Source organism: Pituophis catenifer, unplaced genomic scaffold, assembly GCF_029215685.1.
Source record: "Pituophis catenifer annectens isolate HBS135680 unplaced genomic scaffold, rPitCat1.0.hap2 SCAF_6, whole genome shotgun sequence".
Lineage (NCBI taxonomy): Eukaryota > Metazoa > Chordata > Lepidosauria > Squamata > Colubridae > Pituophis > Pituophis catenifer.
The window spans coordinates 38,168,917-38,184,984 of record NW_027256886.1 but is presented as its reverse complement, the minus strand read 5'-3'; the positions used below and the strand labels follow the sequence as shown (position 1 = coordinate 38,184,984).

Sequence of the window (16,068 nt, the reverse complement as noted above, 5' to 3'; positions counted from 1 at the left end):
ACGCCTAGGTAGACTTCAAAGGAGAGTTCGTTTTAATTCCGTATATTTTAAAGCAGTTTGAGTCTGAGCTTCATTGTTGGTTTCTAGTGCTGAAATCGTAGCAAACAGGATTTTTTTCCAGCCTGTCACTTATCAAAATCAACGATTTAAAGAAATAACGCAGTTACATCAACGGTAATTCTGACAGTTCATAAAATCTATTTTCTAACTGCTTCCCCCCCCCGGTTTTTTTTTCTTCTTCGTCGGTTCTCTGAAGATCAGAATTCTTTGGCACATTAAAAGATAACACATTTTTCTAATGCAGACTGGGACCAGCGAATATATTTTAAGAAAAACATAAAATGCGGTTCTCTGCAAATATATTTATAAAAGAATAATAATTGCCTCATCATCAGGCAGCACCTTTTTGACTTTCTGGGACTGGAAACTAACCAGGTTGATCTGGTTAATATTGGAGGAATATTTCTACCAATTTATCGATTTCTCTCGGAATGTCTAAAGACTTGGAACTGCCTGCTTCAGCTGCAAATTTCTGGATGATAACTAGATGGCAGCAAAAAGAGGTTTTTGGCTGAGATTTAATGGACCCCTTGGATGTTTATACCCTATCTAGAGTATTAAGTCAAAAGCATCCCAGAAAAGGACCCTGACAAATCACCTCAGGATCTATAAGGAGAGACTTTGAATAAAATGTACACAATGAAAGAATAAAAAGTGACGTCAAAATATTATCAAACACCTAAACACGATCATTAAATGTAAAAGAATAAAACAGAGTGACTGTTCACAACAGCAGCAATAAGTAACAACTAATGACAACGCTGTGTAGATTAATTGGGAGAAGCAAATGAAGGCCAGTTTCCTGATCCGCCCAGTCTACAGAGGTCGCTATTGCGAACTCTTAAGTCTTTCAACGGTCATTCCTATTCTTGCCAATGCAGTAGAGATGCGGCGATAGCGATTGGTGGCTAGCCTAGTAATTCTACGACAGAACGTCTTTTGAAGCCTTCTCCAGGAAGCGGGTTTATTGGTGACTGAGTCAGACGTTGTGCGCAGGCGCGGAAAGAGTTGGCCGTGAGCGTTCGAAAGCGACTTGGCGGCTGGCGTCCGAGAAGCGCCGACGAGGAGAGGCGGGTGAGTGTTTCTTTCTCCGCCTGGAGGGTGATGTCGGTCTCGGTCTCCTTTTTCGTCACTCCATCTCTCTTTGCTTCGTAGTGGATGCTGTGAGCGCTTGTTTAATAATGTATCAGAAGTGCAGCTTCTCTGTCTCTCCTCTTCTTTTTCTTGCAAAAAGCCTCCCCGCCAACACAGCCCAACAAGAAGAAAGTTCGCATCTGCTTCTAACCAGATTTCTGTATATCTCCTGTTCTATTGGCCTTGGTTGCGTGTCCTTAGTTTTAATGAGGAATAAATAAGTTACAGACATGTCTGCTCTACAAGGGAACTCACAAGAGGCCAAATACAGTCCTCAAAGAATTCCAGACTCGTTTACCTCCCAGCCTCCATCATGATTCCCATTTTAAGGACTCTGTATCCTTTTTGCACATCAGAATCTCCTGAACCAAGAAACAAAGAATGCATCAGTTTTGCCTCGGTGCGCTTAAATTTCAAAAGCAGTTAAGCTTCCTGAATAGATACATATGTGTGAAGTATGTACAAATAACACAAATATAGTAAAATTTTACCAGACCTAAATTTTAGTACAGTAAGCAGTACAGAAGTTTAAAGACATAGAAATGAAATAGAAGAAATACATTTTCTATTAGAAGGAATAAAATAGAAGGAATAAATTAGAGCAAGAATAGTGCAAGGCAAATTTGAAGAAAGTTTAGAAGGAATCATACCTTCAATCACACCTGCCTTTATAGGAGCTATTTAATTGGAGACAAACCATTCACAATGCTATGGAAAGTGCAAATAGAACAAATTTGTAGCAGAAGGAAACCAGCAGCAAGTAGCAGAATCAGGATGGAGGGACTAGGCTTTTAAATAACAAAAAAGTGCAGTACAAACCTCAATAACTGCCTCAATAGTTGATAGAGGCAACTGAGAATAATAGAATGAGAATTAAATCTTAGATTAATATTGAATAAAAATGCTTTAATTTTCTTGTTAGTTTGTAAGGCAAAAAAACATGACTAAAACAAAAAACTTAATAAAATCAAAAAGAAAAACACCAATAATCTCAAATAATATATTTGAAAAGAAGGATATATATACACAAACACAATTCTTGAGAAAACCCCCCAAACATTCCAAATACCTGCATTTAATTTTTCTTTCAAAAATGATGTGTAAATAGAAAACATGTATTATTGCTTCTCAGACAAATGTTGACTGGATTAAACTGAATTTATTATTTACTGAAGAGTTTTTAGAGCTGTTGAGTTGTTAGGGTTTTTAAACAATAGTTTCCCATATTTTTAAATACCACTGATGTAGTTTACTTCCCAGGTTTTTACAGTCATAAAAATTACCATTTAACAATTAAGTCTGAATTAATTTATTAAGTTAGATACACCAATCTATATGCATTAGGAAATACTGTATAGCCAGTAAATTACTACAGCATTCATTACAAAATATTACTGGGTGATTTTTCCAATTTCTTTAACAAATTATGACTTGGCTTCCTGGATTCTGATTATCTCAGCACTGACAGCAAAGATGATACATATCCATTAATTTGTGCCCTATATCACCACTTCAGAACAGTTGCAGTCTATAGAATTACTCTAGCAGAATGTAATATGATGCATAGATTCTTTATATTTATTTTGGGCTCAGTTGTGGTTGTAAGTTGACCACCTGTATAACATTGACAAAATTCCCTTATTAGAGATAGTTCTGGATTTATAACCACAATTGAGCCCAAACACTTCATTGTTAAGTAAGGCAGTTAAGTGTGTCCCATTTTATGACCTTTTGCTACTGTTGTTAAATGAATCACTGCAGTTGTTAGGTGAATCATGCAGTTGTTAGCAAATCTTTGCTTCTTGGAAGCTGGCTGGGAAGGTTGCAAATAGTGATTACATGACTCCTGGACAATAAAACTGTCATAAATACATGTCAGTTGCCAAGCGTCTGGATTAGATCTAATGAGCATGGGGGTGCTGCAATAGTTGTGAATTTGAAAGTGGTCATACATCACTTTTTTCAGTGCCGTTGTAACTTCAAATAGTCACTAAATGAAAGGTTGTAAGTGGAGGGCTACCTGTAATATATGAAATATAAATACACCATTCTTCCAATATAGTTGATGTTCTTAATTGATACAATTTATATGTTTACAAATGAATGTTTCAACTTGATTGATCTGACATCAGGTTGGTACTTTGGTCCATTGCTTTTGTAAAATAAATTTAGAAACCACAGGATTACTATGTACCATTACATTTCTAATTATTTTATTTCATGCTTAACTTGTGAATGATCAGGGAATAGTAGGAGAGCCTGATTTGGCATAAGACATAATTTACATCCCTTTCAGACTTCTGATGATTTTTAAATTTGAATGTGAAACAGTTATTTTTTTTACTTTCAAGAAGAAATGGTATTTCTTTAACTGAAACATGTATTGTTTACTCAGTTTATATCCAATGAACATTCTGGGACTTTTTGCAGGAAAGTTCTATTTGTTATGCATAGATACCACCCACCCGCCTGGACACTTCTATGCATGCGCAGAAGTGTTGCGTGCTCGTACCCACAAGCGAACTGGTAGCGATGGGTTTTGAAACTCGCCCCTGATAGACATCATTCTTCTTTACATAGTATATAGTACAGAAGCTGCAGTACAGTATTTTTTTTCTGATGTTAAGCTTTTCATGTAAATAAAATTCCTTTATTTGAAACCATATAAATAGGCAGTTAAATTAAACACACTTGAAGTAAAAACAGGTTATTTCATAGATTATTTTAACTGCTTTCAGCAGCTTCTGTAAGAAATGTAATAATGCCAAAATAATAAGCTCATGGATGATTTAATCACATAGTGTCATCATTTCTTCCTTTTAACCCCCTCCCCCCGCAGATGCTCATGACAGCTACTGTCCTCTTAAACCATGATAATGAAAATAATATCAAATATAACATTTTGTTTAAATTTTGTCTTGTTTTTTTAAAATTAATGACATCCTATGTCATGATGACTGCATTAACATGAGCCCACTAATTTTTTGTTGACACTAATTGAAATGCACTTAATTCAAACTGCAGTTGAGATATGTCTGTATTTAAAATCTTCAGAAATACTAACATTATCTACAAACATTTTTTTTATTTGATTTTCTATTTTTACATTTAGATTTTGGATATTCCTGCTTTTGTTGTTATTCTTGGTTTATCCTTCAGAAATAATATCAAGCAAAGTGGGAGAGAAAAGTCTAAAACCTCTAAAGCATCAGTGATAGTTTTTTTTTGAAGCTCTTTTAACAAGAAATAAAGCAATTCACAAATATTTTCTTTGTAAGAGCTGACTAGAAGTGAGTTATGACACAATGTTGCTTTTTACCTAGTGGCAATTTACAAGAGATGCAACATATTCAAACCAACAGTCAGAGTGTTTAAAATAAGGCTGGAAACTTCAGAATAAAATAAAATAAAACAATTTCCCAAATTTCAGAAATCAGGATAAGGCTATATTGTTAGACTAATAGTTTGTTTTACCATTGAATGAACTTGAAATGTGCTTTGGTTTTATTTTTTAAATGGAAATATTTATGAAAATGCAAATTCTTGGATGATTGATGGATTGATTCAGATTGGTCTCCCAAATGTTCTTTACTATATAGCCCCAGATTCAGACCACTTACTATGACTTTGTGCAAGTAACTCTAGTTCAAGGTCGTTGCTAGAGAAATTACTAGAACGAATATGATTCTAGCAAGGAAGGTAAAGAGATTACTGTATTTAACGAATAATTATAAAAGGGAACTTTAACAATGTTTTCTTCATTTGCTCCTTTGAATGAACTGCTGAGGTGAATAAGTAAAAAAGGACCGTTCAAAATCTTACATTGTTTGTATGAGAGAGAAAGGATTAATAAGCCAAAGCTGCTCTTAAGGTTCTAAGCTCTGGCTCCATTATAATTTAGCTGCTGTTCAAAATTACTTATGAACAAGGGCCATACAGGACCCGCTATTTGGCAAGTCTATATTAAATACAGAAGTTAAAATGTCATATTACTCATTTTCTTTCTATGTAGAATACTACTGAATAATTTGCAATCCATGATTGCTCATTGCCCTTATGCCCCCAGAATTTCTCATGATTGTGTTGCTGAAATTTGGCAAAAGGTTTCCATGTTGATATGAAGCAAAAGAAGCATCACTTCCAGTAGTTTTACACATTTAATGCTTTCTCTAGTGGGCACATCCAAAAGGGGAAATTCGGCTGAACATTTTGATGTTTTCCATCATCCAATGAATACTCATGTTAGCACCATGCCTAATGCACTTTTTTTTAAAAAATGCAGTCTTGGATTCCAAAAGTTTTGCTTGACCTTATAATAGTTGAAATTTAATGTGTATATTTTTGTAATAAATATTTAAATAGGATAAACGAGGATAAAATTTAAGATGTATAAAATAAAAGTATTTAAACATAAGGTAATCAGGAGAAATTAATATGGGAAAATTCATTCGTGTTCATATATAATTGAATTGGAGACAGGTCTGGAAACAGCATTTTGTGATATTTCTGCTTTTTCAAATTCAGATATATAAACTGTACCTTTCCAAAATGGAGAAACCTTCGGTCAGTTTGTGGGTGAAGATGGAGCCTTTCATAGTGGGAGCATTGCAAATCCCTCCTCCTTCCAAATTTAGCATGCATTACCTTCGGAAAATGTCAACCTATGTCAGAATGCGCTCTGGTAAAGGCTATTATCCATACCTTACCTGGTCTATGTGGCGACACATTGCTTGTGGGAAACTACAACTAGAGAAAGAGCTGGCATGGCTTTACTTTGAGTTGTTTGACAGTCTTGTTGAGCAGACTTCAGAGGAGCGACTGGAATGGGCAGAAGTGATATCTAGCTGCACAACTGAGGAAGAGACAGAGAAGCAAAGGAATCGGGTATGAATTAATTGTATTTTTAATATATTTTTATGGAATCTAAATTTTTATTGTTCATAATTTTTTGTGTTGGTTCTGATGTCCAATGCAATCATTGCCCCAAAATGGTTTATTTCTTTCTGGACCAAACACTGTTTTGTTTTTAGAATAATTTAGACTATTTGAAATTTAAGCAATGATCTATCTATCTATTCCATTGAAGTACAATTTTCTAAATGAAAAATAACTGTACTAAATATTCTATTTGTGTTTATATTCTTTTTGAATCCTTCCTTAGTTATCCGTGGATACTCTTCAGTTCCTGCTGTTCCTTTATATTCAGCAATTAAACAAGGTTTCTTTGAGGACATCCCTTCTTGGAGATGAGTGGCCAAATCCTAAATCTAAGTCTTACAGTGGGCTAAAAGAATCTGCCAATCAGATTAAGGTATTGTTTGAACTGCTTTCCTCCAAAAATCTCTCCCTGTAGAAGGATGCTTTATGCTTTTATTTGAAGATAATGTAAGAATAACTTGTTAAGTTGTAATGTACTTCCATTTTTTTCATACATTTACATTGCATACTGAAATAATTAAGTGTTTTTATAAAAAAGGGGCATTATATATAATATAAACACCTATAAAATAATATTTGATATCTATGTATAAATTCAAAGCAAAAATTAAGAAAATAATAATACAATTAAGTTGATTTAGCAAACTGTGTAACTACAGTACTGTTACCAAGTATCTGCTGTTTAGTTAATGGTTTGATCAAAATCAGCCTTCTATCTAGTACCCACAGAATATGTTGAATTTTCAACTGCCATTATCCCCAGTTACTATGAACTATGATAAAACAATCAGTGCTAAATCTGTAGATCTTTCCTCTTTCTCAGTGATGCATAGAATAGAATATGCACTATAAATTGATGGACTTTCATCAAAGCACCTTCTCACATCTCTTAATACCACTTTATATATTTTTCTTTGTATCATTTAATGTGCAGGTAGTCCTTGACTGATTACCACAATTGAGCCCAAAATTTCTGTTGTTAAACGAAAAAATTGTTATGTGTCCCATTTTACAACTTTTATTACTGCAGTTGTTAAGTGAATCACTGGTTATTAAATTAGCAACACAGTTGTTAAGTGAATCTGGCTTCCCCATTGACTTTGCTTGTCAGAAGGTCACAAAAGGTGTTCACATGACTCTGGGACACTGCAACCATCATAAATATGAGTTGCTTGCCAAGTATTTGAATTCTGAACATCTGACAATGGGACACTGCAATGGTCGTAAGTGTGAAAAATGGTCATAAGTCATTTTTTTCATTTTTTTATTCTGACATTGATCATAAGTATGTAAAGAAATTGGAGACTACTCTCTGCTGCTTTTTATATTAGATGCGTAATGTAGTTTCTAGCAAGTGAACAAGAAAAGATTTGATAAGTAATTTGCGCATTGATTTCTACTTATATATTACTTCGTTTATTCATTTATTACATTTATATCTGGACTTTCTTAAAACATAAAATAGCATACATAGAGCTGCATCTTTCTATTTTATTGCCTAACAACAACCCTGTGATGTAGGATAAGGTGAGAGAGAATGATTGGCTCAGGATTATTCAATGAACTTCTGTGGATGAAAGCTTGGTATCAGTTCCACATAGAAATCGCTTAAACTAAGAGAACAGTATATACATGTGATTTTGTGGATTGATTCTGGTCTCTAATATTTGTTCTTATGCTTGGTTTGAAGAATTGGAATGACAACTACCACCATGACTTTGTTGAAAACCATCTCCAGGATCTTCTGGAATTGTTACTGGACCCAGATCAGCTCAGTGCCTCCTCTCATTCTATGCACAGCAGCCTGCTATCATCCAAAGCTGTTCAAGCTCTTAGTTTCCTTATTGAAGGAAGTGTGAATCAAAATAGGACTGTCCACCCTCTTCATGAACTTGCACTTTGGCAGCCATTGCATGCCAAGAGTGGCTTCTCGAAACTTTCCAAAGCCTTCTCCTGTGCCAAATTCGAATCATGGCTGAGGGCTTGTCTGACTGGGAACCCATTTGGGGCAACAGCCTGCCTCACATCTGGAAGAAAGCTTGCATGGGCACAGCAAGGTACAATTATTTCTGATCATAGAGTTCCTACTAACTATTTGATAGGATGTCTCCATTATGACTACCCAGATTTAATCAATATTTGAGTTAAAATTTACATCCCAAAGTTGTTAAATTTATTTAATAAGAATATTATTTAATAATAAACTTCAGGAACTTAAACATTTTTATTATGAAGGTAAGATGCCAATTAAAATGTATATAGGAGTTTTTGGAGCATTTCCACTTAGGAATCACAAACTCAGTTTTGGTAAAAACTTTGGTAGGTTCCAGGATGCTAAATCCTGGACTTCTGACACTACAGTACTACTTTTTTCTTATTGTTCTTGCTGGACACTGTCCTAATTAAGACTTTTTAAATACAGTCCTAATACAGTCATTTTCACAGCTTTATGACAATGTAAAGAGCCTTGGTAGTACAAGGGTTTAAGGCACCCTGTTATTAAGCTGCTTAAGACCAGCTGCCTGCAATTACTGCAGGGTTCGAATCTCGCCAAGGCTCAAGGTTGACTCAGCCTTCCATCCTTTCTAAGGTAGGTGAAATGAGGACCCAGTTTGTGGGGGCAATAAGCTGACTTTGTATAAATATACAAAAGGATGAAGGCTATTGCTGAGCACATTGTAAGCCGCCCTGAGTCTTCGGAGAAGGGCGGCATATAAATCAAATTTAAAAAAAAAAAAAAAAGGAAATATAAGATTTACAAAGTTAAACAGGATCTGAAATAGTGAATTATTAGCTTCTAATGCATATTTGCCTGAGTTGAGAATAGGTAGTTATATGAAGTTTTAAAGTCATGTAACATGTATTTTGACTACTGCTCAATATTTCCATAATACCATTAAGAGGGAAAATATAGTCAATGTGTAGACATTTTAGTGCTTTTGATTTGGTAATAAATTGGTGAGTTTTATGACTTAATTTCATAATAAAAATCCTTACTGCTTGGGGTATGTAACATACCAGAAAGAAATGTAACTTTTTGTTTTGTTTTTGTTTAAATATTCCGAAAGCCATGCCTTTGTTATAAAAAGAATTTCAAAGCACTGCACATAAATATCAGGCATACAGCATAAAATCTTAACAATTTGTACAAGAAAATTAAGTGCTTTTCAAATTATTCCAACCAGCTTGACTAGAATATATTTGTGAATATTGAATATTGAAGGGTTTTCTTTCTTTGGGAAATACAGTAAGATACAGCTAAATGAGAGATTTTGGCTTCAATAGAACTATTTTTAAAAACTAATATTTTTATAATTCTTCCAGTTGAAGGAACAACTAAACGAGCTAAGATAGCCTGTAATATTCACATAGTCCCTTCAGTTCATCGTGTGATTGTGATGAGTCAGGTATACAAACAAACATTAGCAAAGAGCTCTGTTACCCTAGAAGATACTCATGTGAAGATTCATCGGTGCTGTGAATCTTTTATCTATTTACTATCTCCACTGAGGTAAGTTATTTTTCAGTTGCCAGTATTTGCAACCTAATATAAAAGGTACATACATGTATGATTGTATTTTGTTGTTTTCAGCCTTCTATTATTGGCTGTTTTTCCTCTTTTTCAGGTCTGTAACCATAGAAAAATGCAGGAATAGCACCTTGGTCCTTGGTCCAGTGCAAACTGTAGTACATCTCCATAGTTGTGACAATGTCAGACTTGTTGCTGTTTGCCATCGCCTATCTCTGTCATCTACGACTGGTTGCACTTTGCATGTTCTCACTCCAACTAGACCTCTTATATTATTGGGTAACCAAGCAATAACTTTTGCTCCCTTCCATACCCATTATCCAATGCTTGAGGATCACATGGGCAGAACTGGCCTAGCTACTGTGCCTAACAATTGGGATAATCCAATGATCGTATGTAAAGAAAACTCTGATAGGCAGGAATTCAGACTTCTTCCACCCTCAGAATTTTACCCCTTTGTTGTTCCATTTGAAATGGAGGGAGACACAACAGAAATACCTGGTGGTCTGCCACCTGCATATCAGAAAGCCCTGAGCCAACGGGAACAGAGGATACGAATCTGGCAGAAAACAGTGAAGGAAACAGACCTGACCAAGTAAGTAACAGTTAATTTTCCAGGAAAGCAGAGTCAGGTGTTGTAATGGCTTTAGTATTAAATGCATCAATATTAATGCAATTTAATAATTAAAATTTGTTGTGTAGGTATTGTTTTTTTCTTTTCTCTTGACTTGTAGTCCCAAGGACAACTGATTCTTTTATTAATCTGTGTTTTTAAGTTTTATCAAGTAAACCCAGTTTCTTGGCTTCAAATTAAAATTTAGAAAATTAATGGGCAAAATATCTTACACACCATAAATGGGGATGAATAATTCTTTTGCAATCAAGGCACTCTACTTTTTATTTTTATTTTTATTTTTTTAAAAAAATCTTTTGAATACTTCAGGGTGCAGGCAGTCACATGGTGATATCTTCTGAATGGAGGGGAGCCACTAGGGTATCAAGACATGTAATGCATTTTGGGGGGTGCATTTTTTTTGTCCTTTCTATTCCTATTAATTTTAATGAATTATTTTAATAATAAATATTTTGAATATTTTTGGTTGATTAGAGGAGCTCAATAGAATAAAATAATTTTAAAAATAATAAATAGAAATTATTTTTTCCATACTTTTAACAAGGCTGTTTTATTACACACATACATATATACAAAATGAGTTGAACGTAAGTACTAAATTGGAGATGTAAAGCCTAGAAAAAGATGGAAGAAATGAAAAAAATCTAGGCTTCTGCCTATTACCCTCATATGTGTAAAAATTATAAAAATGAATTATTTTGTTTTTATATTAACTATTTGCTTGTTATTCATAAGAAGGCAAATGTCATGAAATTTCATAGAAAATAAGTAAATGTGCTAAGTTATATGAATAAATAAACTATACTCTTCAAGTTTATACACTTGACTTAGTTTTAAGAACAAACATACATAATACATCTTATTATTCTTATTATTATTTGTCTTTTTTGAGACAAATATATCCATAGAAAGAAATATAAAAGATATAAATATAATGTAACCATAAAGAATATAAAAACAAAATAATTTTTATTGTAATATATATTTAAAAATGCAACCAAGGAAAAGTGAAAAAGAAAGGAACAAAAAGCGATTGAAGAAGTTTACAAGTTGAATAAGAATTTTAAAAGTAACATTAGATTAGTGCCACATATAAAGGTGGAATTATATCAACTATATTATATTAAACCCTTCAAAACTCTTGTTAACATCAGATAATTATTATCAAAGGGAATTACTGAAAGAAGCATCACTCAAACTAAACAACGTGAACTTCTATTTAATTTGGGGAAGCCTGTCTTTATTATAACAGATCAAGCAATATTCTAAAGTCTTAGGCAAAGAGAAATCCAAATTTCAGGTGTGATACAAATCTCTATGTAGAATTATGGTTCATAATTCATTTCTAGATTGAATTAATATCAGACTTGTTTTGTAAACCTTACATTGGTGTATATTCACATTATATGATCTACCATTCTACTAAAAAAGAGTGTAATTTTCAGTAAGAAGCATAAACAGTCTTAGCAGCTATCATCATGGACAGACCCAGCTGTGTCTATTTTGCAGGAATATATTGCTTAGTAGTGCTTAATAAAAAAGTTGATTTTAAAATTTTGTTTCATTCTACGTGATTCATTTTTTAGTTTTATGACATAGCCACTAGGTGTGAAAAAATTAATGAAACCACTTTTACAGATTTGTTAGATTTATATTCCACGGACAAACTTGAGTCTCCTGATTCGTAGTCCAACACTGTAACCATTAGCAACACAATAACTTGCTGAAATATTTTTTGAAACATTTTCTTGATAGTAAGTTTTTATATAGGTTTAAATGATTCTGTTTTATTTTAATATTATAAAAATCTTATAAAATCTTACATGTCATAAAAATCTGAACCATATCACAATAAATTAAATCCTTTAATAATGATAAAAAAAATATGGGCAGGTGTATGTTTATTGAAGAAAAGACCTAGCAATAGGAATATTTACACAAATGTATATAGTACAGAACTAATCCTTTCCCTGGTTTCAGGAATCAGAGGAAGACATTTCAGATGTTAGTGGAGAACAAATTCTATGAATGGCTAGTCCACACAGGCAGCCGTCAACAGCTTGATAGCTTGGTACTTCCTGCTGCAGGATCTAAACAGGCAGCAGGATAGGAGAATCCTTGAAGCAACCAAATCATCAGGTGAGTTCAAAGGTCACATTTATACTGCACACATAAAAACTTCGTATTATAATATAATATGGACAATTGTTCAGTAAGTTAGGTCAAAAGTTGACAGGCTATGGTGATATATTTTTTTCATAAATGTTCCAGAGGCATCGATTTGCAATGCCTTTTTGTTTTAGAATGAGAGATGTGTTGGATGTATCCTAATAGTTGTTTTATTAATTAATTGGTGCCTACTTCTATATATCTACAGACAACTATCATTTTTTCTGTCAAACTGTATCACTTAGCAAAGACTTATTTAAGCAGTTTCTGTATCTCATCTCTTACATTCTCCATTTCTGTTTTACTGACTGCCCTAGTATCTTTCTTTTATCATTGTGTTCAGCCTATTGCAATCTTCATGCTTAAGGGTTTTGTCTCTTTCCAGTGTTAACATTCAGTTATTGTTTAACTAATACATAAAACTACTATTAAGAAGATCTCACCTGTCCTCTGTGACCCCCAGACCTGATGGCAAAGCCAGGTCTTGAGAGATTTCTGGAATATTAACAGGGATGGAGCAAAACTCACTTTAAGGGGGAGAATGTTACATAAGGCAGGTGCCATAGCAGAGAAGACGTGCTGCCAAGTGTTGTTCCCTAACAGATAGGACCTGCATCGTGTCTTCTCTGCCAGAACTGATGGGATGAGTAGATGTTGTTGGAGAGAGGTAGATTCTCAGATAAACTGCCCCATGCCAAAACTCTGAACCAATATAGCCCGTGGAGCAGAGGCGTAACATGTAATGTTCTAGAACTGCCTTTGTTGTTGCTTTCTGTCCCAACTGAAGCTTCCAGGTATTCTTCAAGGGCAGTCCCATCTAGAATACATTATGGTAGTCCAGTTGGAAGATGACTAGGGCATGAGTGACTATGAACAGAATGATCTGATCCAGGGATAGGTACAACTGGTACACAACATGAAGCTGTGCAAAGGCCCTGCTAGCATGACTGCCACAAGTCCAGGAGGACTCCTAGATTACACACCGATAAATTTGGGATAATGCAACCTCACCCAGCACCAAAGATGTCATAGTACTACAACTAGGTGGCTCCAAAACCTAGAACCACTCAGTCTTTCCAGGGTCTGAAACAGCATCCTACTATTATTGTTATTGTTGTTTTTGTGATTTGTGTATTTGTGATTGAAATTATCAAATAAACTGCTACTACCATGTGATTGGAATGTGATGAGACTGCTGATTCAACAATTTAACTCTATTTGTTTTGTTATAGTTCTGGAGATGCACTGTGCCAAATGAAAAGTATTTCCCTCACAATAGACTGGGGCCAACTTGAAGTTTAGAAACATGAATTTGCTTAATGGCATTATCAAGAAGGAAGTGGATGTTACTGCGTATTTCACACTGTATGATATCATCAGTTGTGGATCTTTATAGGAGGATCTTGCTATTAACACTTATTGTATACTTGAGAGCAAAATGTAGATTCCTAGCACACTTAAATGTGCAGGAAAAGGTGTTACTTTCTTGATGTAAAGATAGTGGTAGTGCTCTGACTGCTGGGTTAATTATTTTTTTGTTATTAATTAAATATTGTTTATATTAATGTTTCTAAATATATTTTATATCAGTTGTTTAATTAAATTGACACAATGATATTTTGTGCCTTGTTTTCTTTAATGATTTAATCACCTTCCATATATTTTGGGAAAAGGGTCTTGGATGCAATGGATTGAATTCAGGCTTAAAGTAGGCCCATTGAACTGTACAGATTTAAGTTAGTCATAACTAACCAGTCAAAACTAAATTATTTCAGTGGTCATCTTTTAATATTACTATTTCTTCCATTTTGAAAGAAGGAGGTAGATCTAGGGATTCTTCTCCTCCCCCCCCCCCCTCTCCCTCCAATTTTTGCAACACTAGAATTTCAGGTCAGCTATTGAAGCTGACCTGAATTGAGTTTCAAAGGTAGAAAAGAAAAACTATTTCTGTGAGTGGCAGATGGCTGGTTTTTTTCTTCAGTGTTCACCAGCAAATAAAGGAAAAATACTCCCACTGATGTGCTTCTGAAACTCCCCCTTGACAAAATATTAGCTCAACCCATAGGTAATACTGAATCTTCAAGACCTATATCTCGATAGAGTTGAGCTCAATGCATTTTTCTAATCTCTCTTTAAAGCCATTGGAGTTAACAACCATCCTGCTTTTTTGTCTTATGTGTAACGTGATTTATTCTACAAATTAATTATGCATCACATAGAAAGTATTTTCATTTGTTCTAAACCTCCTTCCAAATACCTGCATTAGATGGCTGGTAGTCCTTGTGTATTAGAATGGGGAGAATCTGCTTTCGCTACCTGCTAAGCATGATTTCAAATTTGTATGATTATATATATATTTTCCTTCAGTTGTCTTGTAGGAACACATGACTCACATGTGTTGCTACCCTCCACTGGGTTGGAGGGTAGCAAGCTTGTTTTTGAAACCTGCGTGCTGCTGTGGGGCAGGGTGAGCTCCTGTCCTTTGCTCCAGCTCCTGCTAGGGACATGAAAGGAGCTCCCGTCTGGGTGTCCGTGGGCAATTGTGGCTAATCCTTTCAACCCAGAAGGGCTTCAGTGCTTCTGACATGAGTTATGAGTTGTCTTTTTCCAAGCTAATGAGTGCTAAACATTTCTTATAAGAAAATAAGCAAGGTTGCCTTTTTCTGCACTTTTCCAGTTTTGCTGCATTCTTTTTCAAATGCAAAACCAAAATAGTTCTGCAGAAGTGGATATATAGAAAGGGATTTTTATTTCCTGTCCCTTTTATAATGATCTTAGCATGGGATTTTCTTTTTTACAATTGCATAGGTTGGAAATACACAGTTTACATCTCTGAGGTGATGGAATGTAGGCAATGGTATGTTGATTTGCAAGTTAATCTCCAGGTTAGATATCCTAGCATGCTCCGATAAAACTTGGGTTTGTTGTTTTAAGGCTTGCTATTTTCCTAGTGAGTTGAGGGGAAAAAAAGATGAACCATGTCCACTGTCTCCATGCCTTGAACTATTCTGAATTCTGCTGAAAATTTCTAGAACATTGTCCACCTATTGTCCTTGGTCAGATCCTATGAAGCAGTATCCCAAGACACACATACTGAAATCCTTGCTAATAGAATCTAATAGATTCTATTAGCTAATTAAAAAATAGCAAGTTTGAAAATATTCTGTGACCAATACCCAAAACTATATAACACCAGTTTTATATATACAAGTAGTTCTTATTTAACAACTGCCTTGTTTAGTATTTCCAGTATGACAGTGATAAAAAAGCAAATATGTGACCACTCCTCATATTTATGACCTTTGTAGATTGGTAAAACAAAAGAAACCTGAAGTGAGATCATAAACACAGTTGCGGTTTCAGTTAATAATGATTTCACTTAGTGGCTGAATTTCTGGCCTTAATTTTGGTCACTAAATAAGAACTGCCTGCATTTTCTCAAAATGTAATGTGTAAATCAAGTCTGTTTAGAAACTTATCAGCTATAAGCAGTATTTTTATGAGTTATTCAAGAAATATTTTAGTTAGCTAAATCTACAACAAAAGATCAGAGCCATTTGTAGCCTTTTCCTTGGGAGTTTGCAAACAAATACATTAGAATGCA

The 16,068-nt window shown here is 34.4% G+C and overlaps 1 protein-coding gene across 1 annotated transcript; it reads left to right on the top strand.

Annotated features, from left to right (window-relative positions):
- Positions 1 to 1,051: 1,051 nt before the first annotated feature.
- Positions 1,052 to 14,081, top strand: TBCCD1 (TBCC domain containing 1). The gene is made up of 8 exons (XM_070945440.1): positions 1,052 to 1,134; positions 5,719 to 6,078; positions 6,356 to 6,505; positions 7,823 to 8,189; positions 9,457 to 9,643; positions 9,759 to 10,256; positions 12,276 to 12,434; positions 13,697 to 14,081. Exons 2-7 carry the CDS (start codon positions 5,743 to 5,745, stop codon positions 12,403 to 12,405), a joined length of 1,668 nt encoding a protein of 555 aa, XP_070801541.1. The 5' UTR covers positions 1,052 to 1,134; positions 5,719 to 5,742; the 3' UTR covers positions 12,406 to 12,434; positions 13,697 to 14,081.
- The last annotated feature ends 1,987 nt before the right edge of the window (positions 14,082 to 16,068 follow it).

Excerpts from the sequence above, each read along its gene's own strand:
- TBCCD1 (XM_070945440.1), top strand. The coding sequence starts at position 5,743 with ATGGAGAAACCTTCGGTCAGTTTGTGGGTGAAGATGGAGCCTTTCATA. Across the intron at positions 6,079-6,355 it reads CAGAGAAGCAAAGGAATCGG|TTATCCGTGGATACTCTTCA; the intron begins GTATGAATTAAT and ends ATCCTTCCTTAG. Across the intron at positions 6,506-7,822 it reads AATCTGCCAATCAGATTAAG|AATTGGAATGACAACTACCA; the intron begins GTATTGTTTGAA and ends CTTGGTTTGAAG.